At 41.4% G+C, this 26,860-nt stretch overlaps 1 protein-coding gene and 1 long non-coding RNA gene across 8 annotated transcripts in view; one reads left to right on the plus strand and one right to left on the minus strand.

The window, feature by feature from the left end:
* Nucleotides 1-26,860, minus strand: part of BACH2 (BTB domain and CNC homolog 2) — a 236,990-nt gene that overhangs the window by 7,816 nt on the left and 202,314 nt on the right. For all 7 annotated transcript variants that reach the window (XM_083730226.1, XM_083730222.1, XM_083730225.1 and 4 more), the window contains 2 exons: nucleotides 10,066-11,613; nucleotides 576-782 (listed from right to left, as the gene is read on the minus strand). In XM_083730226.1, coding sequence (XP_083586352.1) covers nucleotides 576-782; nucleotides 10,066-11,613 — 1,755 coding nt within the window. The remainder of the gene's footprint in view (nucleotides 1-575; nucleotides 783-10,065; nucleotides 11,614-26,860) is intronic.
* On the plus strand, nucleotides 3,460-6,998 carry LOC310840762. The gene is made up of 3 exons (XR_014562105.1): nucleotides 3,460-4,459; nucleotides 5,487-5,780; nucleotides 6,532-6,998. It is a non-coding gene; the product is annotated as an uncharacterized lncRNA (long non-coding RNA).

The raw sequence follows: 26,860 nt of genomic DNA on the forward strand, positions 1-26,860 counted from the left end.
TTCTTATTAAAAGGCAGCATTCAAAAATTGGACTTTCTACCATTTGCACTCCATAAGGTGTGGTACACATCCAAAATTTTACCACACTCTGAAACCTCATTCTATGTAATACGTAGAGCAGCCCAGAGCTCTAGTTAGGTCCATTTCCAATGTCTGTAACAGCCAGGGGAAGAAACATGCAACTTGTTGATCTTATATATTGCAATTTCTACCTCTTTCTTCACTTTCCAAAAACAGCTGGGCCATATGTGCTAAGGACGAGCACAGGTAGCTGAGGTAGCCCAGGGGGCAAAGGCAGATAAGAAATGTTTAGGGCTTCAGAGAGAAAGGAAAAAATATGGTGACCAAACTTCACGCACATGCCTCTCTTCACTTTGGCATGACCAAAAGATGCACAAAAGTGGCATTTAAATATACATGTAGGCGTGAATCCCATCACGTGAAGGCACATGATTGCTAACACTAAGCAGGGAAACAACCTAGCACCCTTATGAAGTCAGTAGCAGGCTGCATCGTGGAAGCAAGGAAGGGCACAGAATGCAAAAATAATTAAAACACAAAAAGGTAAAACTCACCAACTTGCGGATTTCACATTCTAAATTCTGAATACAGTCCAGTTTTCTCTTACGGCAACGCTGAGCTGCAATCCGGTTTTTACTGCGCCGTCGAACATCATGGATAAATTCCAATTGCTCTGAGGTTAATTTGTGCATCTTTATCATCATCTGGAAATCATTCCTTGGAAGATCCGTGATTTGATCTACAGGAAATGGAAGTTTCACCTGGAGAAAAAAAAAGAGAAAATAATATTCAGATTGCTTAATTAACGAAGTATTTAACAGCTGTTTAGGGAAAGAAGATTTTATCCAAAGAGGGTTGACAACATCTATACCAACTGCTGCATTCTAGTCAGCCTGGAATACTCACAGAAGTTAGTGTTTAAGTTAATGTTTATATAATAAAATCAGCAGTGCTACCTCTATCTCTAGGTAATTATAAACTGAACAGGATTCATTTACATATAAGAAGAAACTAGTCTACTTGATAGAAGCTCCACTTGTGAGAATTAGGGTTTTTAATTTCTAGAGTGCAAGATTTTGCTATAAACCCTAAAACAAGAACGATTTTGTCATATTTACTGAATTTATTTATGCCTTATGTTAACTGTTTTAGTAGAGAAAGTTCATCCAACTTATATCAGTGGATTATATACTTATATCAGTGGATTATATACAATTTGACAGCCAGCATATAAAAGGTTAGAGCAAATACATCAATGCAATGGCACAAAAATGTTATGCAAGCAGTTCAGTGACCCTTGAGGTTCACACACTGGCACAAATGTTCAGGATTTTGTTTGTTTATTTAGACATTTACTTCCCACTTTTCTGTGATAAAATAAAGTCAAGGCAACTTACAATGAAAATATAAATGAGAAGGAAATTAAAAACAAAACCAACAAATTAAAAACCAAACATAGGCCTTCAAGGTTCCTAAAATGTTTTTCCCTCTGAAAGGAATGAATTATCCTAAGGGACTGAGAATAAAACAAGTAACATACTGTCATTACATAAGCATATGGCACATCCATACTTGGAATAGTGTGTTTAGTTCTGGTTAGAACTGGGCAAAGTACAGAAAAGAGCAACTAACAGCCCAATCCTTTACATTATTATTTTTATTTATTAAATTTCTATACCACCCTTCATTTGAAGATCACAGGGCAATAAAAACAAACACACACACACACACACAGAGATAGATATGTCAGTTTTCGAACGTAATCTGTTCTGGAAGACATTTCATCTGCTGAAACATTCAAAAACCGAAAACTCAACACGGAAGCCTCAATATGGAAGCCACATGGCATGTTCGACTTCCAAGGTGTGTTCGAAAACCGAATCATTTACTTACGGGTTTACGGCATTTGAAAACCAAAATGTTTGTCAACATAGACGTTTGAAAACTGAGGTACCACTCACTCTCTCTCTCTCTCTCTCTGTGTGTGTGTGTGTGTGTGTGTGTGTAACATAGTAACAAACAAAGCATATCTACTCAGAAGTAAATCCCATTAAAAGAAATAAGTAAATCCCACTGAGTTTAATGGGACTTATTCACAGGTAAGTATGTATATGATTGCTGCCCGAAATAATCAATATATTGGGAATACCCTTCCTACAACCGAACACTAAAGTCACTATTCTAATTTATAGAAAAGATGGCATAAAAACATTTATTTACAAGAAAGAAAGAATGTCATGGAAAGAAACATAATCCCCCCACCCCCATCTCTGCCCACACCTTTTGTTCTGGAATCAACAGTGGTAGGATTGGCAGCAGGTTCAGGACAGACAATAGGAAGTACTTCTTCAAACAAGGCATAATTTTACTTCCCCAAGACTCCCTCCCTCGGCAATCTTCGTGGAGCTCTGGCACAATGGTTGCCAGTGGCTTGATTTGAATCAATTTTATAATGAATGATTTTAGAGTGTTGTTTGTGCTGTACCTTTGTACTGTTTTAATGTTGTTAGCCGCTCTGAGCCTGGCTTTGGCTGGGGAGGGCGGGATATAAATACAGTGGTGCCCCGCAAGACGAACGCCTCGCAAAACGAAAAACCCGCTAGACGAAAGGGTTTTCCGTTTTTGGAGGCGCTTCGCTAAACAAATTTCTCTATGGGTTGCTTCGCAAGACGAAAAAATCTTGCGAGTTCCCGCGTTTTTTTCTGCTTTTTTCTGCCCTTTCCCTAAGCTCTAAGCCGCTTATCAGCTGTTCCGCTGATAAGCCGCTTCTCAGCTGATCGCTAAAAGCCGCTAGACCGCTAATAGCGCTAATCTGCTAAGCTGTCAATGGGCTTGCTTCGCAAGACGAAAAAACCGCTAGACGAAGAAAATCACGGAACGGATGAATTTCGTCTTGCGAGGCACCACTATAAAATATTATTATTATTATTATTATTATTATTATTATTATTATTATTATTATTATTATTATTACTATCTTAGATAATGTAGCATAGGAATAGGGATCCTGTGGCCCTCCAGATATTGCAATGACTCCAACTCCCATTAGCCTTAGCAAGCATGGCCAATGGTCAGGGATTATGGGAATTGTAGTCACTGGCAGAGGAAGAGGAGTGCAGGGGGAGTGCACCACCCCCGGCAGTGCGATCCTGGCGGGGTGCCATTGTGGCTGCCCCCCGCCCGCGCTGGGTGCCACGCCCCTATGGGCAGCACACCACACCCCTAGGATGCACGCCACGCCCCCAGGACATGCGCCACGCCCCTATGGGTGGCATACCACACTCCTAGGATGCACAGCACGCCCACAGGATATGCGCCATATCCCTATGGCCAGTACGCCACACCCTTGCCAGCTCCGCCCCCGCCCCCGCCTGCTCTCTGCCCCCTGCCCCCCAGTGCTAGAGCATGAAGCTCCACCACTGATTGTAGTACCACCTCTGAAGGACCACAGGTTAAAGCTACTCCTTGGGAAAGAATCATACAAATTAATGGAGCACTGGTTTCTTAACAGCTATTCACAACAGCTGAATAGAAGCTCCATTCTCAGAAGTAGTATTCCTCACAGCAGTAGACCGTGCAACACCAAGCTCTTGGCTCAAGAGGCACCTAGTTTGACTATTCCTAGAAATGAATAAGAATACTGATCTAGCAAGATAGATCTTATGGTTTTAGGTCATGTTACAAGGAACCAATTAGTCCGCAAGGTGCCTTGACATCTTTCGTCCTTTTATGTACGAAAACAGCCCACTACGCTAGAATACATCGTGAATGCATCTTTGCTTGTTTCAGTTATCCACAATGGCCACGAGGTGGTGCCAGGCCTTTAAGTTTCACACTGAAAGAAAGACTGCACTTAGAAATGGGTAAACAGAACGAGTAAAGCCTTTATATTCTTTTGCCAATTGTAGAGTTTGAAGAGAACCCAAGGGTCATCTAGTCACAGATTCCTGAGGCAAACTCTTGTTGATATTTCATTGCAGATTTTAGTACTTAGTATGGATGCTGTCAAATACATGGAGACAGAGATACCTACTATTACTTTAGAAGCCAATTCAAGCCTTTCTGCCTGTTTTAATACAACAAATAGTGTGCATGTCACCTGTGCTAGCACTAGGTTTTGGAGGGTGCTTGAGCAAGAAACCCAAACAGGCCCTGGTCTTTCACTAACTCCTCATTGCTATCATCATCAGCAGCTGCTGCTCGTCTTCTTCATCACCACTGGCACCTGCTTGCTTGCCAGGCAGTGAGCTAACAGACAATGGATGACAGTGCCATCTACTCCTCCTCCTAACATTCGAACCAGCCTGCTGGATCAAAGCAAAGACACATCTGGATCAGGCCCAATGATCAGCAACCAGATGCCTATGGGAATCGTGCAAGCCAGACATGAGTAACAGCATTATCCCCACTTGTTATTCCCAGCATCTGGTATTCAGAGGTACAACACCTTCAACAATGGGGGTAGAACACAGCCATCCAGCCCAGTGTTTCCCAGACTTGGATTGCCAGCTGTTTTCAGACTACAATTCCCATTCTATAGTCTAAAAACAGCTGGAGACCCAAGTTTGGGAAACATTGATCTAGCCCTATGCCACCATGAATTCACCGTATCCTCTATTTACTCTTAAGTTGGTAGCCATCACTACAACTTGTGAGAGTGAATTCTATAGTTTAATTTTGTGCTGGGTGGATAAGTACTATCTTTTGTCTCTCCCAAATCTTCCAATTTTCAGCTTCTGGTTCTAGTATTATCAGGGAAGGAGAAAGGTTTATTTCCCTACCCAGTTTCTGCACACCATACATAATCTTAGGAGAATTGTTTCAACCCCTTGATCATTTTGGTTGCCCCTTTCTGATGTTTCCCCAGCTCATTTTATATCATTTTATATCGATATCATGGAAGCCATAACTGAGCACAGTAGTCCACGTGCAATCTCACTATGGATTTGTATAATGTGCTTATACAACACAGTAAGATTATTATATTGACAGTTTTATTTTCAACCACTTTCCTAAGGTTCCCTAACATGGAACCCATCCTTTTCGCAGCTGCCACATATTGGGGTCAACATCTTCATCAAGTTATCCACTATGACCCCAAGATCTTGTTCCTGGTCAATCACTGCCAATTCATCTCACATAAACAAATATGAAAAATTAATTTTTTGGGGGGAGTTACCCAATGTGCACAACTGCAAATTCTAACCACTACTGCTGTCTGGGCCAGAACAAGAGGCAGGTAAACAAACAAGCAGGCTGCAATGATAAAGAAGAGGAGCAGGTCCAGGAGGCTCACCAGTGTACCCCCTGTTGTTTGGGTGTGGGTCTTTGGCAAACACTGGACCATGTCAGCCCCTAAACACAAACCCTGAAAGTTACACATAATGTGGCAGTTTTTTCTACATAGCAAAGCATAAAGAGCAACTATTTCGTTCCATTTCTTTGCGTATGACATTTGCTCATAGAATTCTACAGACTCCACAGTCACAGGAATGCATCCACACATTCTGCACATTGGACTTCACCCTCACATCCCACCAATGAAGGCCAAAGATGGCACCATATCAAAATACACACCGCTGCTGCAGGTCATGAAAGAACAAGAAAAGAGCTGCCAGAGAAAACAATGATTTGTTTGAATACACAGAAGCTGACCTTCGACACAGTGATGTGGACTATTAAGACTGCTGACTAGTGATTATGAAGAATGTTTGGCTTCCTTTTAATGCCCTTTGGACCATAAACACTCCACGTCAGAGGTGAGTAACTGCATATATGTGTGACCCCCCCTCCATGGAACTGCAGTAGAGTAAGGACCAGGGAGGAATTTTTTCAGACATATTGGGCTGGGGCTGGGGGTGTCGCGGACTTCATAGGAAACATTGCAACTTTAGGGAGGAAGAAGCATTGGTCTGGATCCTTAGCAGGTATGGGCACAGGAAGGGCCCCCTTGCCCCATCCAAGTGTGGGATCTCCTTAAGGGATCTTGGAGGGCACTGCTTGCTGCCCAGCTCAGGGGTTGACAAGCAACCATGCCCCCTGCCAGTGACTGAACAAGGTCCACTGGAAGTGGTTCATGTCATGGCAGATCCCTAACACTGGTGCACTGCATCTATCAAAAGAAAGCATGTCAACCACAAGGACGACTTGCTGATCAATGGATCATGTCCAATGCAGTCAATAAGGTTGTGGCCTAATTACAATCTAACACCTGTCTCCTGGTCTTCATTCGCTGTCTGCACAAGTCCCTCATGGCTTCTCTGTGCCTGGTTCTGCAATATACAGTTGCTCTGGAAGCTCCCCCAAATTATTCATTCAGAACAGAAATAGCTGATGTAAATGAAGTTTGCCCATATATTTGTTACAGAGAAGGAATGTAGCATATTTGAAATAATTCATTTACAATATTGCAAAGCTCACAGATTTGGCACTTTCTTCTTTCCCTAAAAAATAAAACAAAAAGGAAGTGGCTGTTGCACAGCAGTTATGTAGTGCCATTGTTAATTTTAGACTGGCCATGGACCATCTCCCTATCCATTTGTATAAGCTGGGGAAAAATGTGTTTTCAAGAATCTATCAAACATTAACAGACCTTGAGGTGAGATGACTATAAAAAGAGGATGTTTAAAAATAAACTGTTGCTGGTTTGGGTCTTGCACAGTGTAAATAACATCTTAACAAACGATCTGAGATGTTTTGAGATAGAAACAACTGTACAGGCTTCACAATTCCAGTGTGATGTTATAAACAATAACCAATAAGCCTAAAGAGAAAAGCTTTAAAGTTTTGATGTTTAACATTTAAATAGCTGCACAATTAATCATTGCACATTTCTTTCTTCAGATATATGTTGTTTAAAAAACAAATCACAAAAACACCCTCCTGATTATTTTTTCTTTTTTAAAATTCACAGCAGTGTCCTTCTTGGGAGAATGTACCTCATAAATATTGCAAGTCCAGACATGTGTACCTGCCTTCTAATGTCATTGCTACTCACAGTGAGCTGCATAGAAGGTGACATAGAACAATGAGGGATGGTTAAGTTACCCTTATGACACACATACAAAAAGCATGAAATAAAAGTCATTCAAGATCTGGGAATTCCTTTTTCTGTGCATTACTGCACAATGTGCTCTGTAATTTCATGAATTTCACAGGTGTAATTTTGAAAAAGAAAAAAAAAAGAAAAAAGGATGGGTGTAATTCAGTTCCTCATTTATTGTGCAGGGATCATCACACACACCCAGGTTCACAAGGTATCCCCAACAGCAGCTAGCACCTGAGGGCTGTGCGTTCAATTAAACCAAGTTGCGCAATGTCAACAATGCTATTGTGAACCAGGCCATGGCATGGCCATGGGTGGCCTCCTGTACATCATAATAATTACATGAATGATATGTTCTAGTGTTCAGTTAACACATGGGGGCGTGAAGGGGGTGCAGGAAAGGGGAAAATGGCAGCCTAGGCCCCCTCATGTCCTCATCACTACCAGCTCCACTCTCAGTCTTCCCATGTTGAGTTGGAAGGTCTGGGGAGGGATTCCTTGTGCATTTGGCAGAATGTGCTCATAAACTGCCATCACCCTTAGAAATGTTTATGAGTGTTTTCAGCTAAATGCACTTAGAAGCCCACTTCAGACCATTCCATTCAACATGGGAAGGTTGGGGCACAGGTGGTGGGAACAGGGATTTGTTCTTACATGATCTTTGAATGACTGGATAGGGCTTATAGTCACACGGTATCTGCATTAAGTTACTTCCCGTGTAATTTGGGTGATGTCAGTGTTGTCTTGGCCTTTCCCCTCCTGGAAAAACAAAACAGCTTTGTGACAGAGTGATTTAAATAACTACAAGCACACAACTGTATTACAGTGAGTGTGTTCTCAATATCTTGCTTTTTGAACTCCTGCTTTTATGCCTTAAACAGATTTCCAAAGCTGCACCCAAAACACAGGAACACTTAAAAAATACAACTGAGGAGCCAATTTGTGTTGCTCCATTGGCCAGGAAAATGCTAACGCTGATCCAATCTCAAATTAGCTCTATGTGGTAGCATCCCAGCTTTGGAATAGCTTTGCCTCTTGAGACTAGACAGTCATCCACACTGGATGGGTTGTGATCTCAAGCAAAGACCATTTTCTTTTACCAGGCCTTCCAACAGCAGTGGTGATATGCTATCTGTTAGATAAAGGGATTTTGTTGTTTTTAACTGAAGTATTTTCATTTGAGTACAGTAATTTTTATTCCTGCTTTGTACTTTGGTTTTCACCGAAACCCACCCTGAAACCATGTGTTGAAGGGTGGGATGCAGGGCTCTGGTTGGAGAGCACCATCAGCTTACAAGCGAAAAAGCTAGATAAGATTAAGCAGTGGGTTCACACATTACTCATCGTTCTCTTAAATGTTAAATGCAGGTTTAGGTTTGGGTAGCTCTGATAATATTAGCTGAGCTATTCTGAAAATCAGGTCCTTCATATTCGCTTATGACCATACATATACACGAGTAGCTATTTGTAATGCAATTTGACACAAATGCTTTAGGACTGTCATTTAAGAGTTCATGGTTGGCCTTTAGAATTCTCAGTAGGCCAACTGAATTGTCTCACAGCACTGCCTTTGAGATATATTTCTTTTGAAAAGGAACATACCAACCCCAGTTAGGGAGATGCTATTAAATGAAAGACAAGATGAATGCAATTCCCCTGGCACAAACAGTTCTTGGAAGAACGGCCTACTAATGCTTTCTGTCTTTCTTTAATATTCTCTAGAAAGCTTTTGCTTTTAAGATGTAGTAAGTTTAGATTTCACTTGTGACAGTCCAAAGGGAATATAACAAAAATACAAAACAGCAACCCAGTTGTTTTAAAGTGACAGAAAGGACTGGGGTGGGAAGAGAAAGAAAGTCACTATTGAAAAGAGATGCCTTCCTATTCTTTATAAATTTATAAACTGGATACTTCTCAAAGAGTACACTATCTCTACTATCTTTGATAAAGTTAGCATTAGTACATATCAGAAGTCCGACTGCTGAATCTGAAGTTAACAGCATTTCCCTTTTTCTCCATTAAACTCTTTATTCTTCCGTTTATGTCCCTCCAAGGGTGATAAAACCAATAGGAAGAAAAGAAAAGAACTTGCCAACTACATTAAATAACATGCAGCACTTGCCAAAAACATTTTGGTGCCTGAGGCAGAGATTTCCCCCACCCCCAGCAGCAGTAAAGCTAAAATAAAATTGTAAATTATGTAACTAGCAATTTGCTACTATTTAAAAGTGGCCAGATTTTGCTGCCTGAAGTGCCACTTCATATTATCTTCTGGCAGAGAGCTGATTGTGACCATATGCCAATACTTAGCTAGATTTGGGTGGAAAATAACTCCTGTGTCTGTATGATCATATCCTTCAATCCATGAAAACTTTTTGAGAAAGGACAACCTGCCAATTCACACAGGGTCACTATACTTGAAAATGGACACTGGGACAAATCTTTCTGGGAACAAATCCATTTTTTAAAAAAGAATTCAGAATTCAGGAGGTGTCCATGAAGAAAAAAAGTGGCCATTACAGGGGTTTCCCCTGTCCTGCAGTAACAGATGAGCAAATACTATATCCATCCCTTTGCATAGGCACTGCCCTCTCCGATTCAGTTTTGGAGATGAGTATGATTAGCATCACATCTTGGCACACAAGCAACATATACAAAAATATTTTGTACCAACGTTCTTGCTGACTATAATTAACACCAAGCAGCACTCTGCAACTATGGTTAGAAGCAGATCACAAACTGTAGTTTGAGTGAACTATAGTTAGCAAAAAGAAAATGCTTTAGGGCTGCAATGAACCTTTTCATATGATGGGTCTTTACTGCCCCCCCCACCTATTTCATGCATTTCCCCCCATTAGTCTGACTGCAATGTCAACAAAAAGTGAGGTAAAACAGGCTATTCCCTGCCTCTGTTTACAAGGAATGCCATTTAAGAGAACAACAGGCTTATTGAACTGGTAACAAGACGTGTTAACAGGTGTACTTATCACAAGCCCTACCTCATGTCCTCTGTCTTGCACAGGACATGATTCACTGTCTGCTTCAGAGAACGATCCAGACTCATCGCTAGAGTTTGTTCCATAGGATGGCTCACATTTTATCTGGGGTCTGACTTGGTTGTACATTCCATCTCCCATCACACTTGGCTCCTGATGCTCAGCGGTCAGGAACCGAGTTCCTTGGGAACAGGGGGAAGATGAAAACTCGCAGAGAGGGAGGCTACATGGCGAACCCCCGCTGCCATCCTCCGCGTACGAGTAGGAGGAACATGAGCTGGAGGTCCTCGTTCTGGTTTCTAGTGGAGGAGAGCGAGGGCAAACTTTAATTGGCACCGGGCAGCTGGTGTTCGGCCGCATCCGTCCTGGTAAGAGATCAGCTGCCTGTCCAATGTGAGAATAGGTCTGGCAACTGGGAAGGGACTGGCTACTTCCTGCCCAGAGACCCTTTGGCACAGTCTCGGTGAGATCTTTGTCCAAGCTGCTCATGCCAGAATATGAATGCACCGAAGTGTTTACTTGGTCACAAACATTTGAAGAGAATATAACACTCCTCCTGTCCACCTCACCTTCCTGCTTACAGAGACCTTCAACAAAGCCAGGGCCCCTGAGAGGCGATCCCACGGTAAAATTGGAAGCATCCTTCTGAACAGCTTGGGAGAGTCCATAATTCCCTGTGAAAGGGACATAATCAGTTTTGTGGTCACCCTGAGTTGTCCCCTTATCGAAAGGGCATGCTGGACTCCTGGCAAAGTGCTGTTGGGAAGTACTGGGGAAGCCAACTAAGTCTACATTTTTTGTTCGGTTGAAGAAAGACCTTAGGCAGGAAGGGGAGGAAACACTTTTAGACCTGTCAGCTCCGGTGGGACTTGGCTGCTTCCGGTCCATTTCAACATCCCCCTCTTTATCCCTGATGTCAGGCTCATCTCCAGAGAGGCAAAGTGTGATGTTTTCTTCATCATTCTCCTCACTCCTAGGCTCACTTTTAATTTGTCCTACAGGAAGCTCTGGCTTGAGGCTATCGCCAGAACTTTCTTCACTGAATGTGCTTGCAAAACCTGAGGTACTAATGTGTGATGCGTTGTAGACATTCTTGGTACAAGCCATCTGGTATTTCTTATATCTGGGTAACCGTGTCACTGCTTCTTTGTCCAAACTGTCCTTGCCATCGTTCAAGATATCAGAGTCGGGCAGCATCCCTTCTTCCTTGTCCGCTCCCGAACTGGCCGATTCAAAGTTAAAGGGCTCTGGGTGTGTTCTCTCCCTTGGGCAAGAGATCTTGGAAGTCTCCGACTCCATTGTCTCCTCCTCTTCTCCCTCGGAGTTCTCGTCTTCATGCATCCGCTGGTAGGTGGTGTCTTTTTTGCACAGAAACAGGCCATCTTCATTGTTCAGGAGTTGCGTTTGAAGGAAGCTGAAGCAAGAATCCTCCAGGTTGTGCATGCGCAGGAACTCTGCACAGTGGATGACCTCTCGTATGTTTTCTCTGCTGAGTAACAGCTTAGCAGTGTAGGCAAACTGTAACAATGGGCCAAATCCCCTGGCAGTGACCTGCAAAAGAACAAAAACACAGGGAAATTGCCAGCATTACCATCAGCACTGCTATTGTCCCAAGCCCCTCAAGTGTAGTTAGATAACTCAACAGTTCTAATGTTCATAAATACCACCGTCCAATTAGTTAATCTTTCCTTAAGTCAGCAGTAATGCTACTTCCAATCATTAATGCTGCCTGTCCTGTTGCTGCTTGCACACTTCATATTAGAGGATGATCTAAACATCACTTCCAACAAATGACTTAAAGAGAGATGAGATATGTGGCAAATGGTATTTATATGTTTAATGAACTCAAGAATGCTTCTAAGTTTCCAATGAGTGCACGAATCTCACCAATTTCACAACATTCCCATAATCTAGGCTGACTTCACTCTGTGATCAGAATAAATTATGCCAATTACAAAATCCTTTATTCTTCTTCAACAGTTTATCGGGTTTTCAAAGAAATGGAATATATTATTATAATGGTTAGTTTAGTGAAAACAAAGTTCCCTATGCTGGAACAACCTAAGTATTAAATGGTACTAATAAAAAGCTGGAGAAGGGCATGGGGTTTGTCTGAGTATGCAATAGAAGTGGGAAGACAGAGAACATTAAGCATGGAGACAACGTGAATAATTGTATAGGAAACTATCCCACAAATGCTGGAGTCTCTGGTTGAGTTCAGATAAGGATTTAGTTAAACACTTATATTACATCATGGTTTCTCTAACAACATAGGGAAGCCAGCTATAGCCTCCCAATACACAGTGAAATACAAAGTTAACACGCACCTGCTTCCCCAGATTTCAGCACCACTGTGGAGAAGTAATAATTCTAGCCTTAACCTAGTTGATTGAATTCACTCTCAGATAGATTTATGCTCTGGTGCATGGGGTTCATGCACCTAAATAAATTTGACTATGTCAAAATTAGGGGTGTATAAGGAGATGATGATGATAAGGTTTCTATCTTTGAACTGTGCTCCCCCTTCCCTAAAACAACTTGGGAACTACCTCTGCTGTGAGCCTGGCAGGAGGAAAATGTGATGATACGTAATAATGATGCTTCTGAAATAGGTTCCTGCATTGCAGTTCGGTTGGACCCCATTGCAGTTGGGGTCCCTTCCAACTCTATGATTCTATGGAGTGACTGGCTAGCCAGAGCAGCCCCCTCAGATCAGGGCTGGCTCAGGACGTTTTGCTGTATGAGGCAAAGGATAAATGGCACCGTCCCCGAAGGCACATACATAAGCCAATTGGAACTGGTGGTAGAATTTTACTGCAGTACTGATGAAAGGACAGTGTATTCAACTGAAGTTGAGGGCAGCAGGCTATCATAGGGGTCATGGCACTCACAGCTCCCTGCACCTCAGCTTCTGCCGCTTGAAGCAGCTGCCTCACTGTGCCTCAGCTTAGGGCTGGCTCTGCCTCAGATAATATATGTATTCTATAAACAATTTGTAAAACTCAGATATTAAAAATGTCACTTGGGTCTTCAGCATGACTATTTGCACTAATAACAGTCCAAACCAAAGCAAGCACTTAATAGCCTGTGTACACTAGTCCACTTTGTGATTTCACTTGCTTCTAATTAAGGTATTTGATTACTGTCTCAGTCTGGCTTTAGTCAAAGTGTGTGTGTGTGTGTGTGTGTGTGTGTGTGTGTATACACACACACACCTGGGTGGCGCTGTGGTCTAAGCCACTGAGCCTAGGGCTTTCCAATCAAAAGGTCGGCGGTTCAAATCCGCACAACAGAGTGAGCTCCCGTTGCTCTGTCCCAGCTTCTGCCAACCTAGCACTTTGAAAGCACACTAGTGCAAGCAAATAAATAAGTACCGCTGCAGCGGGAAGGTAAACAGCATTTCCGTGCGCTCTGGCTTGCGTCACGGTGTTCCGTTGTGCCCAAAGCGGCTGGCCACATGACCTGGAAAGCTATCTGTGGACAAATGCCAGCTCCCTTGGCCTGAAGCAAGATGAGCACCACAACCCAATCCCATAGTCACCTTTGTATGTGTGTGTGTATATACATATACGTATACATATACATATACTTATACGTATACGTATACATATACAGATACAATCTGTAGTTATCTAATGCAGCCACTAGGTGGGAGAACTGCAAAACAAGTAGAGTCTTGCCTGAGAGCTTCCAAGTATGTTTTAACCAGTACCTCTTGCAATGCCATTTAGGCAAAATAAAAGAAATTTCACTGACTCAGAACATTCCACGGTACATTTTTCTTTCAAGCTGATTCAAGACTTTCAGCACCCCAAAAGCATGGCATTGGAGACATCTGCTACATGTGTCTTCCTCCAGAGGATATTGCATGCAGTATTGTGATGTTGTTCACATTGCATCCTAGACAGCTGCTTGCTCTTAAAAACAAAGGGCAAAAAAATCCAGGAGGGGAGAAGCAGGGAGGTAAGAGGACTGAATCAGTGTGGCGTGTTTGTATCTACAAAAATCTTGTATCAGTAACAACACAGCACCAATTTACAAGAGGCACTGGGTAGTAACGCTGTATTTTGAAGTACTGTAGCAGGCGTCTCTGCAAATTTAAAAGATGCCCTCAGGGAGGACTCTTAGAAGCATTTCAGACCAGCACTAATGTTTCAAGTACATAAACAGCAACTTTCATGATGAATGCAAGCAAGGCTTGCTGGCAAGTGTGGAAGCTGGCAGAATCTCAGTAGCCTGAAGCTGTCTAAATATTGATTTGGCCTTTATTGTGGGTCCACCAGCACACTGCCTTTGGAACTGCTTGTATTTAATTTGCTGTGACAAGAAAGCAGATATTCAGGGACTGCAAAGTGCTTATAAATATTGCACATTTTAAAGAGGAAGGTTTAAAAGCTGCATACATTACATCCAAACGCTTGTTTTCTGTATATGATGGTAAGGGCTCTTCACGGTGCAAACCCCTTCCACCATTTCTGGGAGAAACTTAAATATGCTACAATGACAGCATAACAAATGGAATACACAATGGGATGCAACATCTTTCTGCAGAAACAATGATGAGAGTAAAATAGCAGTTTTTTAAAAAAATTAATAACCAAGGGGTGCCAAATGATTAAGATATTCCATATGTACAACAGAGCAGCTTTCAACTCGGACCCAAATGTTAACCTGTCAACAGCCCTGAAAATGTCCACATAAAACGGGTGTGTCAGAAAGTATGTCACTAGTCTCCTTAGTTGCATTTCTTTACTGAATACCCACTTTGGCTGAAACAACCTCAATTCCTAGGAGCTTGTGTGCGGGTTTCTGTAAGCTCTATGCTCATCAAAATGGCCATGCAGAGGATGTTTTGCCCAAGAATGCACATTTCAGTTCAGCTGCAATCCAGACAAACAACCCCTCCTTCCTTTTTAGTGGCTTAGATTAGTCTGCAACCTTGTGTGAACTTGCATACTTAGCTGTGCAGTACAGAGAATGTTGGATTTCTACATGAGAGATCAAAGTTCAAATCCCTACTCGATTGCTCGGTCATTTGCTGAGTCTCTGCTACCTTGCAGGGCAGCTGGGGAAGTTAGAATGAGATAAGGACATAGCATATTTCGCCATTAGAGATACCACCATAGTTCATACTACTTGGCTCAGAAAGTAACTCTTTAACTCAAAATGCTTGCAGTAAACATAAGAAAGGCCTTCCAAGCAACAACACCTCTCTCCACTCAGATTTTGAACTAAGCCAGAGAAAAACTCAATTCCTTTCCCACTGTCTCTCACATAAGACACCAAAACCTTCTGCCCCCTCCCTCCCCCTCCCCAGAAACCTTCTATTCCTCCCTCCCACTTGTTTGTCGGGCTGCTTCCAGAAGAAGCGGAGGTGTCTCCATCTTCCTTTTGCTTTTGAAGTGCTGTCCTAGAAGCTAAAAGGCCTGGGTGATGTAATTTCCCCCAGAGCTACTGACATCCACAGCAGTAGTTAGGTGAGGGTTTAGAGGCTAAAAGGTGGCTGGGAGATGAGACCTTTTTGCACACCTGATAATCTCGTCACAGTGAAATGAGATCCACTTTGAGTAATCATTTGTCTTGGGATCAACAGATTCCAAAATGAAAGGTAGGGATCTGCTCATCACCACCTGCCACAAGCCCTTTGAAACAATCTAATTAACAATAAATAACACGAGAGTGCTGAAGGGAGGTTTTGGATCTCAACATTTGATTCTTGGCATTTATAGTTTCATTGTTTTCAAATCATAGAACTGTAGAGGTAGAAGGGACCACAAGAGTCATTTAGTACAAACATAATATTATACCCAATGTCCTGTGCCCACTTTATCATAGCCGATTTGACCGTTTCATCTTGTGTGTTCCATTTTAACAGCAAGTTATACATTCTTGAAAATTAAGAGTCTCATAATTTGCCAAATGGGCTATCTGAAAATCTTTGGAGTGGTGATGAAAGAAAATGAAAGTTCCCCAGAAGTAGACCAAACACATAACAATTCAGCAACTGTGGTCATCAGTTAGTGTCTTCTGTGGCAACTTTTAAATGCCTGTTGAAAACCTTTCTATTCTGCAGGTATGTAGATACAAAAATTTAATAGAACAAAAGACACCATGCTGGTTGTCACCCACGGAAGCAATATCTCTCAAAAAGATAAATATGAGGACAAGTTGGCCAACATATAGAGCTCCTAATCAAAGTGGAAAATCAATTAAAATTAAGAAAATTTGAAGAAATAAGAGAAAAGATAACAGTTTGGTTACAATATTTTCAATTAAATGTGGTTTTTAAGGAGGATAAAAAGACAGGACTTAGTTATACTATATTCAGATTTCAAAAAGAAATTGTAGAGGACAATACCAAATTATTGTATTGTATAGCTTGCTACTAGAATGGGAAACAAAGGATGAAGAGGTTAAATGTGTGATGATAAAGTGGGCAAAAGATCTGGGACATAATATTCAAATGAGTGACTGGGAAAAACTTTGGAAGGGAGATTTGAAGTTCACTGCATGCACAACACTGAAAGAGAACTATATGAAAATGATGTACCGTTGGTACATAATACCGGTAAAACTTGCCAAAATGTATAGAACAAGTTCTAATAAGTGTTGGAAATGTAAAGAAAAAAGGGTACCTTTTATCACATGTGGTGGGAATGTAAAATGGTTAAAGTTATTGGGAAGTGATAGATAACGAACTGAAGAAACTGAAGGACAACCCAGTTAGTTGGGAGGAATACACATCATAAATAAAATCCTCATCCTCATCCTCATCATCCCTCACAATGGTCCATTGATGACTGCTTTTAATTTATTTTTGCTTTTTACTTGTTTGTAACTTTTTATAAATTTATTGTTTGATTTTATGTTTTCATATTGTTTTAAACCACTGTGACATATTTTTGGGATATAGCAATATATATTTTTTAATAAAATAAATAAATACACCCCACCCCCTTTCCTACACTTGTTTCTTTCAGTCAATAAAGTGCTTCCAGGAAATGCTCCTAAGCTCCTCCATTCTCCTGAGAGGGGCCTGATTCCGCCTGGAGCTGGTGTAATGATGAAGCGAACATTGCCCTTCTCTCCACCCTGGCTGGTGTGAGTTAGCAAGACTTGGGATGAGTCAGTAGATCATGCATGTCCCTCCCCACCTTCCACTAGGATGTGGGGTGGGTGGGGGAAGCCCTATTGTGCTAGCAGAAGTCCTTGTGCAGGCTTCCTCTAGTGGGAACAGTTAGCTGAACCCAGACCCTAGTATTCAACTTGGGAAGGCTTGTCTATGATGGCACCTTTTTAGAGGACCTTCTCTCCACCATTCCATTGCTCTTGGTTATGTCTCCTTTATGTCTTGATTATACCCACTCACATCCTTGGGTGCTCACCTCACACACTGGGGTGGTCGTCCAGTTCCTTGCCCATAATGCAATGATCTTTATCTAGCATAAGAAGCCATCTATGACCATGCACAGATGTAAACACTAAGTAGAGCTTCCAGAGCAGGCTGTGGGATCTTCATGCGCTCATGACTTCCTATCCTTCTGTTCTCAGGCACACATTCCCTCTAACCAGCCATGTTCAGTGTTCTAGACAACTCTTAAGGCTCTCGAAGCAAGTTTAGGGCAATGCCAGGTTGGGAATGGCTGAATACGATGCTGAACCTAGGTAGAGATGCAAGTGGAATTTATGTGCGGATTCTTGAAGCTTGGTTAATTTTTATGCCTGTGCCAGCCTGAATTTCTACTTGCTTCATAGGTGGTTTGCCTTTCCCCCCTCAGCTCTATTAGTCAATTTACTTAATAGCCTCACTTGGCATTTTCCTAAAGCTACAATTTATATAAGAAACCAGTCCCTAGAAATAGAAGATAAGCTTAGTGACAGTTAACTCTGTTTCTATTTTTTCTCCACAGCCTTACAAAAGTCTCTGGGATTAAACATGACTTCTAATCTCATTTGCTGTAATTAGCATACTTATTCTTTTTTTAAAAGCCAGGGTGCTGGTGTAATGTGTGGGGGAGACCAGACTGAGGAGGGTTTTTTTGTGGGTATATTCTGCTACATCTCACTAATGCAACAGTGCATTAGCGGTGGATTTAAACTGAGCCGTCCACACATTGTTCTGCTTTATTAGTTGTTCTGTACTTGGAATTGTGTTATTGTCATCTGGAGAAGCACTCTTGCACTATAGTGCAACAATAGTAGGACAGGAAAAAAAACCCTGGGACATTTGTGATATGAAAGGTTGCAGAACTTCAGCAGCAGTGCGGTAACTGGAAATGAGGATTTCATAGTGTATCTGTAACTAGTACTAAATGCACTCAAAGTGTAATTTTATTACATTACAAGTTAAACAGACCAACTTTTTATTACAGTCATACCTCGGGTTACAGACGCTTCAGGTTGTGTTTTTTTTGGGTTACAGGCCCTCCAAAACTCAGAATTACCGGAACAGATTACTTCCGGGTTTGGGTGGTTGTTCATGCGCAGAAGCACCGAATTGCAACCTGCGTGTGTGCAGATGTGCCGCTGCGGGTTGCAAACGTGCATCCTGCACGGATCATGTTCGTAACCTGAGTGTCCACTGTATTATTATTATTACCTCTTAAAATAAGGCAGAATTTCTCATTTGTGAACTTTGTAATTCAAGAGCTACTATGCCGAATGATCAGCTTTTTCACCAAATGAGAGACAGAGAGCAGTAACTGACATTCCCCCCCCATGCAGAGTTGCTTATATGCACATTTTATGCAGTGATTTTCACTCATTTTTAAAAATTGTTATATGTATTAAGCTTTCAAAACATGTTTTTTAATATATATACAGGGTGAGTCCTTTAAAAGTGGCCCCGTGGATACAGAGTACACATGTTCCACAGAGCCTCTTTTAAAAGACTCAACCTGTATATATACAGTAGAGATATTCAGAAAGAAAGAACACCCACAATAGAGGACCGATTACTATAAGGAAGATTGTATGAAGAAAATGCTTTGCTTTTTAGCCTGGGACAAGTACTATTCACCCAAATATAAGCCGCTCCCGCAAATAAGCCACAATATCCAGACTGCTGCCGGGGGGAGGGAGGAGCCGTGCCACTTTGCTGGCAGCGTAAGACCACAAATATAAGCCACATTTTAACTTTTCACTGTCGGAATTTGGGGGGGGGGGGAGTGCGGCTTATATTCAGGCCAATACGGTATACTAGTTCACTATGTCTCAGTTTCCTATGTAACCTGTTTCTCTTTTGTTCCAGGGAATTGGCACATATATAGCGAACACGAATGGTACCACTTTCCATATGCATAGTTATAATCAGATATATTAAATTTTAGGTGCTTACCAAGCAGTTATGAAGTCAAATTAAAGGATAGGATGCGTATAAAACGGACCAACGGACCAGCAACCTTTTAAAACTCCTTAACTGTGACAAAATATTTTGGTCAGGAGGCCTGAATTCATCCAGACAGACAAGTCTGAAGAGTGTTTCCTGAGGATCTGGCTCTAGTTCTTTAAATGTTTGATGTTTGTAACATTTTGATTTTTTTTTTTTAAACCAAAACCTGAAAATAAGGGCATCTCTGGATTGTAGTCTACAAGTAAATAAAAAAATAAGCTTACAAAATTGGGAGGATTTGGGAGGAGGGTGAAGATGGGGAGCAGAGATGTTCATCTCTACTGTTAAAACTATTGTTATACCTTTTTGAATTCAAAAGCTGGAGATAAGCTATCAAGGGGAACATATCATTTTTATTATATTTTTAAAAAACACATTCAAATTCTTGGGCAGTGAAATAGACCCACATCTGAAGAGCCACTCTGAGGGAAATAACAAAGAAACACTTCTTGTGCAACCCCACCACTGATTCTTCAACTTATTGTGCAGAGAGGCCATTTGCTTTCGCTTTTTCTACACAAATCAGGATTCAGCTTGGAGATTTATGCAAATACTTTTGACAGCATTCTGGAAAACACACTCTGGTGTATTTTGCAGTGAAATTAAGCCTTCATGGCAAGAGCCCTCCAGTCAGCATCTGCTAGTAAATGTTGCTGAGTAGGCTGGGGGATGCAGATTTTGTGTACGTTTTAGCAAAAACGACACTTAGTGAGTATGCATCATAGCAAGCGCATCAAGCAAGGACCGGAAAGCAGAATTATACCCGGACCATTATAAAATCTCCAAACATGAAAACGCCACCAGGAATTTTTCGATAAATTATTGACTGTGTGTGCTCAAGACTATGTACAATCAGGAGGCTAGTATTTCAAAAGGAGGCATGTTACTACTGAGCGGCAAAGAAAAAAAATATTGAGGAGAAAAACCCTTGAATCAGCAACGCAACTAGACTATTCTAATGTTCCAAATGGTGGGAACTTCAGCTGGGCTACTGAAGATATCCACTGTCAAAAGAGGATTCCACTTGACTAGATAACAAGGCAATTAAAATCATTAACTGGTAGGCTGCAGCCATGTACAAATATCCTGTCTTCCTGCAGGCCTTTATATACCATCCAAAACAACCATAAAGTGATTATCTATAGCTTTCAATTTCTAGTCTTTTGGGAGAATCTGAAACACTAATCCCTTATTTTCCCCCATTCTATCCCCCACCCCCAAATTTGGTACTTATTGTACTTTGTTCCTATACTCTTAGTGATTCTCAAGACTGGCACAGCTTGCATTTTAATTCATTCTTTGCATGCACAGTGTCAGCATAGCTCTGCTGAATAAGGGGTCATTCTTTAGTGGTGCCCTCAACTTAAACAAGGAGCTACACCCCCAAATAACAGATCAAACTAACGATGTTTGGATTGTGCTGCATACTAGTATATAACACTATAGCCATGCCTTCAACATTTTGAGAGAAGCTTTAGAACAGCAGTCTACTTACATAATGAACAACGCCTCTTCTATAGTCATTTCTCTCTCCTCAGTAGGAGTATAAAGAACATTTTTAAAAGGTACTATTAGCTCAAAAGCATTCTACATCCACTTGATGGAGAAAGACACAAAGGGCACACTCAAACTTAAGAGTGTACTTGCTTTCAGTCATGTTTGGAGAGAAAACAACGGGGTGTTTAGGCTTACTCTGCATTTTTTGTGGAATAGGTGCTGCTGCCCAGGCACCAACATTCATGTTCTTAACTGTGTATTTTTTGCATACTGTTTAGCTTCAACTGGATTAGAACTCAATTCTTGAGGCAGAGGCTCTCTCTCCCAACACCAATCCCACAAACACAAAACCAGGGCAATAGTAGGCACAATGGAAACAGTCAGGAACAAGGGAATAGAAAAAGCAGGGTCTAGGTCAGGATGGTCCAACTTTTCATACCAAGTGAACCGCAAGAGTACTTTTACATGGAATCCATGGGCACACTGCCTGAGCCCCTTATTCCTAGGTAGCTCTGCATTCTCTGGTGCACACTCCTTTGCAAGGTAGCTACCTGAGCCTGAAATTTCTGGCATCCACCATCTGAGGCTGAGAGGAGATTCCACCTGCCTCCCCCTCTGACTTGGAAAGGAGGTTATTTTGCCAGAGATGAACTGGAGCTCTGGATACAAGACTGCTGAGAACTCCTCAAGAAGCCCAAGATCTCCCTCATCAGGGTTGGAGACAGGAGACTTCACAAGCTCTCAAGTGTCTTCTGACGCTCTAGGCTGCCTGGATGTTTGGTGTTGGAAGAGACATCCAGGTCAGGTCAGACCCTGCATGACACCTACATGGCCCACCTACTGCCCCCTCCCTAGTTAAATGTGCTTAAGACCAGTGGCCCAAGATCTGAAGTTTTCACTGCATTTGCATCATTTCTACTGATGGAAGGGACTTATCATGAGTAAAGGGGGCACTTCCACTCAGCTGCTTCCACTCAGTAAGGAAAAGCAGAGGGTTCAAGTCACTAACTGACATGGCGTAAAATCAGACCCTGGGAAATCCTATCTTGTGAATTAATTTGGGGGAGCTGAGAAAGCATCTCCATCTCCAAGAGTCAGGAACCAATTAATTTTGGCCTTCCCTTGTAGCATTCACTACTTTGTGTTGTCTATAGGCACTATGCACACACCCTCTCCTTGCTGTCATCTATGTTTCCAATTGTCTAGACCAGGGGTTGTCAACCTGGTCCCTGGTGGGCGTCTCAGGATTCTAGGTGGGCAGTAGGGGGTTCTACAGCACAAACTGAATCCTCCTTCCATCAAGCACTGGTGGGCAGTAAGGAAATTTTACCATTAAGAAAGATGCATTAGTGGGCAGTAGGAACAAAAAGGTCTAGACTGAGTTATTGAACAGAAAGGACCAGAAGGTGGTAGGTCTTCCCTTTGACCAGCACTAGACAGCTATTTCATCCATTACAGTTCTCCGCTTTTGTAATACCTAGGAGATAATAGCAAATGCAATACAATCCAGACCATTATGTTGTTGTTTAGTCATGTCCGACTCTTCGTGACCCCATGGACCAGAGCACGCCAGGCTCTCACTTCCCCACATCATTATAGTTTTAGATTAATGCCATCGGACAGAAGTCTTTCTTCCTATGCTATTGTTTGCGGGGTTTCAACTGAGAATGATAAAACCATTTTGCCAGAGAAGTGTGTATGCATATGTGAGAGGAAAAGAATATGGAGTGCATGTGTGAGCAAGCTCCGGTTCCATCTGTTAAGACAGGATCATGCTCACTTTGAATTTATATTCCAACTACTTTATTGCTACACTAGAGTGTATCAAAAAAAGAAAGAAAAAAAATCTACAGTTCTGGCAGTCAGTACCACTACAGCTGCTCAAGCTTATTAACAGCATAAATAAACTTTTAGAGACACTCAAAGAAAATAACTGCAATTAACGCTGTCTGAATAAAATAATGAACAGCAAAATGATATTCGGATGGTTCATTCATTTACTTCCGTATGATGAAAAACATAGCCTTATGCATGCTGAATCATCTTATATTTAGTAATTAGAAAATTAATATCATGGTTTAGTGCCTCTTAACTAAGACGAGGTCCTCATTTGGCAAATTTAGTGGCTTTATAATTCCTTTCCTTATTGCATGCATCTCCTTTACTTCAAAATACAAGGAAGAGGACTATGAAACCAATCTTGACATGGCAAGAAGGTGATAAAATTGGGAAGCTATTCTCAGTAGAAAATGAATACAAGTCCAGTGGGGGGGGGGAGGGGTGATACACCTACAAACTTGAAGAGGAAAAAAATGTTGGGAGAGGGAAGGAGAATTCACATTCAGCAGTTCAGCACTAACCAAAATTTAGCACAGAGTACAAAAAACATTTGCCTCACTGGGAGCTCTTTCTTTCTCCTTCGATGACAACTGAAGCCTTGCTGGCTATTACACCCCCACATGCTTCTACATCTTTGGCAGATTGCTGGCTCCTGCCTCTGAAGTGATAGGTAGCCTCTCTTTCTCCTAGACAGCTTCAAGAAAAATAGGTTTTTGTTTTTATGAGCATAATTTGTCATCTTGCTACTGATGTCAAAGTAAAGTGTTATTCCCCCCCCCCCACATGCGCCCGTTTCTTTCTACCATAGACAGCAGAGAAGGAAACAAGAACGAATGATCAACACCTTACAAAACAACCATTCTATGCTGTTACAACTATAGTAGCATACAAAATCTGCAAATCCATGCAAATCCACACAAACCTCAAGAGTGGAGTCATGTCTTCTTTTTTAAGTGCTTAAGATCACTCTTCTAAGCACCACAAAACTTAGTTAATTTAATTAAGGATAATTTTAATCAGCTCTCTGTAGCATTAATTATGTGACACTCTTGACATTCTTTATTTGCACAAAGCCCATTGAAGGCTTGAGCTGGTGGACTTTTTTTGAATACTGACAGCAGCAGAAAAACATAGGGTTTCTCTGATCACCAAATTTGGTTTCCGAATCAGCAAGTCTATTAAACTCAAATTCAGCCATTTGTTTCTTTATAGATGAATTGCACTGGAATATAGTTTGGATGTGGTTGTGCCTATGGATTCAAGTGGAAAAAAGGAAATTAAATTAAGCTATCTATTTAACCACTACTGATATGGCAAATGTTTATGTTTTTTTAAAGAAAGAATAGAAGATATACCTTTTCTAAAATGAGAAAACAGATAATGGAGGCTTAGATTAAAATGGGCCAATATGAGTTAATAGGTGCAAGCCTGGTTACTTTGAGGAACAGAAACTTGATGTGGGTGGGTGGGGGGAGTTAGCATTTTGCTCATATGAAGGACATAGGTTGAGGTCCATATGCACAGATTGCTTGAGAAAAAATTTAATGAATTGGAACCAGACAGATTCTAGAAGACCAAAAGACATTGCAGCAAGCGGCAAAGGAGAAAACAACAAAAAGCTATGAAGGAGCAAATCTCTTTTCTGCCCAGTATACTATAAAATATTACAAAATGAATGCAAATCCAACTTCACATTTATCTACTTCATGGTTCTTCTGCCATCTGCTCTATTGTTTGTTCATGACTCCCCTCAACTTCCTTTTGTTGCATTCAACTCAAGAAATCACTTTCACAGCATTGCACATTCATGTCTAACTCTTAAACAGCAAATCACTGGGGGGTGGGGGCGGCAAATCACCCTTCTTTGAAGCTTGCCTGCACAAGTTCAGGATGGCGAGAATGCAACCTGAAGAATAAAACAGAAGGGCACCACAGCACACTCTCGCCCTGACAGACAAGAGCACGAACCATCCCTCTTACAAAGGCTCCTTGCTAAAGTGCTGCATTTCCTGCAGTGGAAACCATAAATTCTTCCGCATTCCATTTGCCTTTCAGTTTTCCCTTTGCTTTCTAACAGCATCCCTCTTTGGCAGCATAAGTAGGTCAAATGTGGCTTGTTCTGAAGTGTTCTCTTTCAGTGAAGAGCTCATTGTTTCAAAGGCACACTTCGGGTCAACTCCAACGCCATGGTTTCCAATTCCCCCCTCCCCCCCCGCTCATGAAAAGCGGTAGAGAATGTCACCAGTAGAGGCTCTTGAAGTGTTTACTATAGATAGTATATTTTAGTTCAGATGCCCCACTCCCTTTTATTTCCTTCAGAGGGATCTCACTAAGGTTAGAAAGCTGAAACACATGGCAAATATATTGTTATTGGAGATGGAATGCTCTGCAAGGCATTATCTAGCCATATAATTTAGGTATGTCCCATTACCCTTTGGGTGGGGGAAGATAATATTAATACTACCAACATGAATACTAATAATAATACTAATCATTAATTATTCTGATGACAGATTATACTACAAACCACAGTAATACTAGTAACTCATGTATCACCAGTATGAGTCTTGAATCAGAATGTACACGTGTGTTCCCCCAACTTCCTCCCAACTTACTTTCCTTTACTGTTATTAGTAAGACATATAATACACTATTAATCCTGGGAACACATGCCATAACCAAAGGCATAGGTGGCACTATATGCTGGTGATTTTATCACGTTACTACCCCTTAACGCCAACAGCAATGGGGTTTTTCTGGGATTGTGAATAAAATGCCCCACATTTTGTTTTCGTATGTTTAATTTTCATGCAATTGTTTTGTTATTTCTTTATTTGTACTTGATTGAAATCACTCAAGGTATCTCTCAAGTAATTAAGGAACAAAAGAAGAAAAGGCACACTAGCCTGGGAACTTCCTCTCTGCCCAGAACATTGGAGGCTAGACACCACACCCCCTCTACAGTATTTATAGGAACTCAAACATTGAGATCCCGCTCTGTTCCAGTAACAAGAAGCCGAAAGCACCAGCCTGAAGATGACGAGTGAGACCTCGTCGAAACGTCGCCTAGACACCCCAACTTTTACACGGGAAGACACCCGAGGACACCAAAACCTGCATATATATATATATATATATATATGCTTTCGTATATAATGTAATGCAATTTCGTATATAATGTAATGCAATTCTAGAAATAAAGGACCAAGTCAAGCCAATGGTCCAACTAGCTCAGCACTGTTTACACTGACTGGCAGCAGCTCTCAAGGGTTTTAGAAAGGAAATCCACCTGGAGATACCCAGGGATTCAACTGCGCTACCACTGAGAAATAGCCCTTCCCCTTGACTGGGGAAGTTTAAATGTTTATGGGAGACATGTGGACAAAGGAAGCAGGAAGCATTTTGTAGAATGGGAACTATTTCCTTCAACCCCCTCCCTTTCTGCCTCTGGTTTCACTATTATAACCTACCCCACTCCTATTATATTAAAAGGTGTTATTACAAAGGAAGTGGAACTCAATTATTAAAAATAAAAAGTTTTCCCCGTGGTTTTCTCCTGCCGTATGTGTGTGCTTCCTAAATATTTGAATTAATACTTGCTATCTTCCAGAATATCTGCCTCTCCAAGTTATAGCTTCCCAGCAGGAGGTGATAACTAATCAGTGTTGATGAGAATAAACAGTGAGGGGGTGGGGTGATCCTATAAAGCAATATTTTTTCAATCGGAGCACTTCCAGGGGCAATGCTGATTGGTAGAACTGGTCACACCTGGGCAGTACTATCGGACGAAAGACAGCTTCTTGTAAGATTCATAGTTGCACAATGAACTTAATAGAGCCTGGAAGTTGGTTTCATCTCAATTTCCATCTGAAAAGAAGTCAGTCTCTCTCTCTCTCTCTCTCTCTCTCTCTCTCTCTCTCTTACTAATTATTATTTACATTTATTCATAAATGCTTTATGTATTAAAAAAGAAAGGGAAGCGGAAACAGATGACGTTGCCACTATTTCCCTGCTGACTTTTTATTTTAATAAAGCTGTGAACATCCTGGAAGCTTTGATTCTGCTGTCTAG

This window comes from Podarcis gaigeae (assembly GCF_964106915.1).
Source record: "Podarcis gaigeae genome assembly, chromosome: 3".
Taxonomy (NCBI): Eukaryota; Metazoa; Chordata; class Lepidosauria; order Squamata; family Lacertidae; genus Podarcis; species Podarcis gaigeae.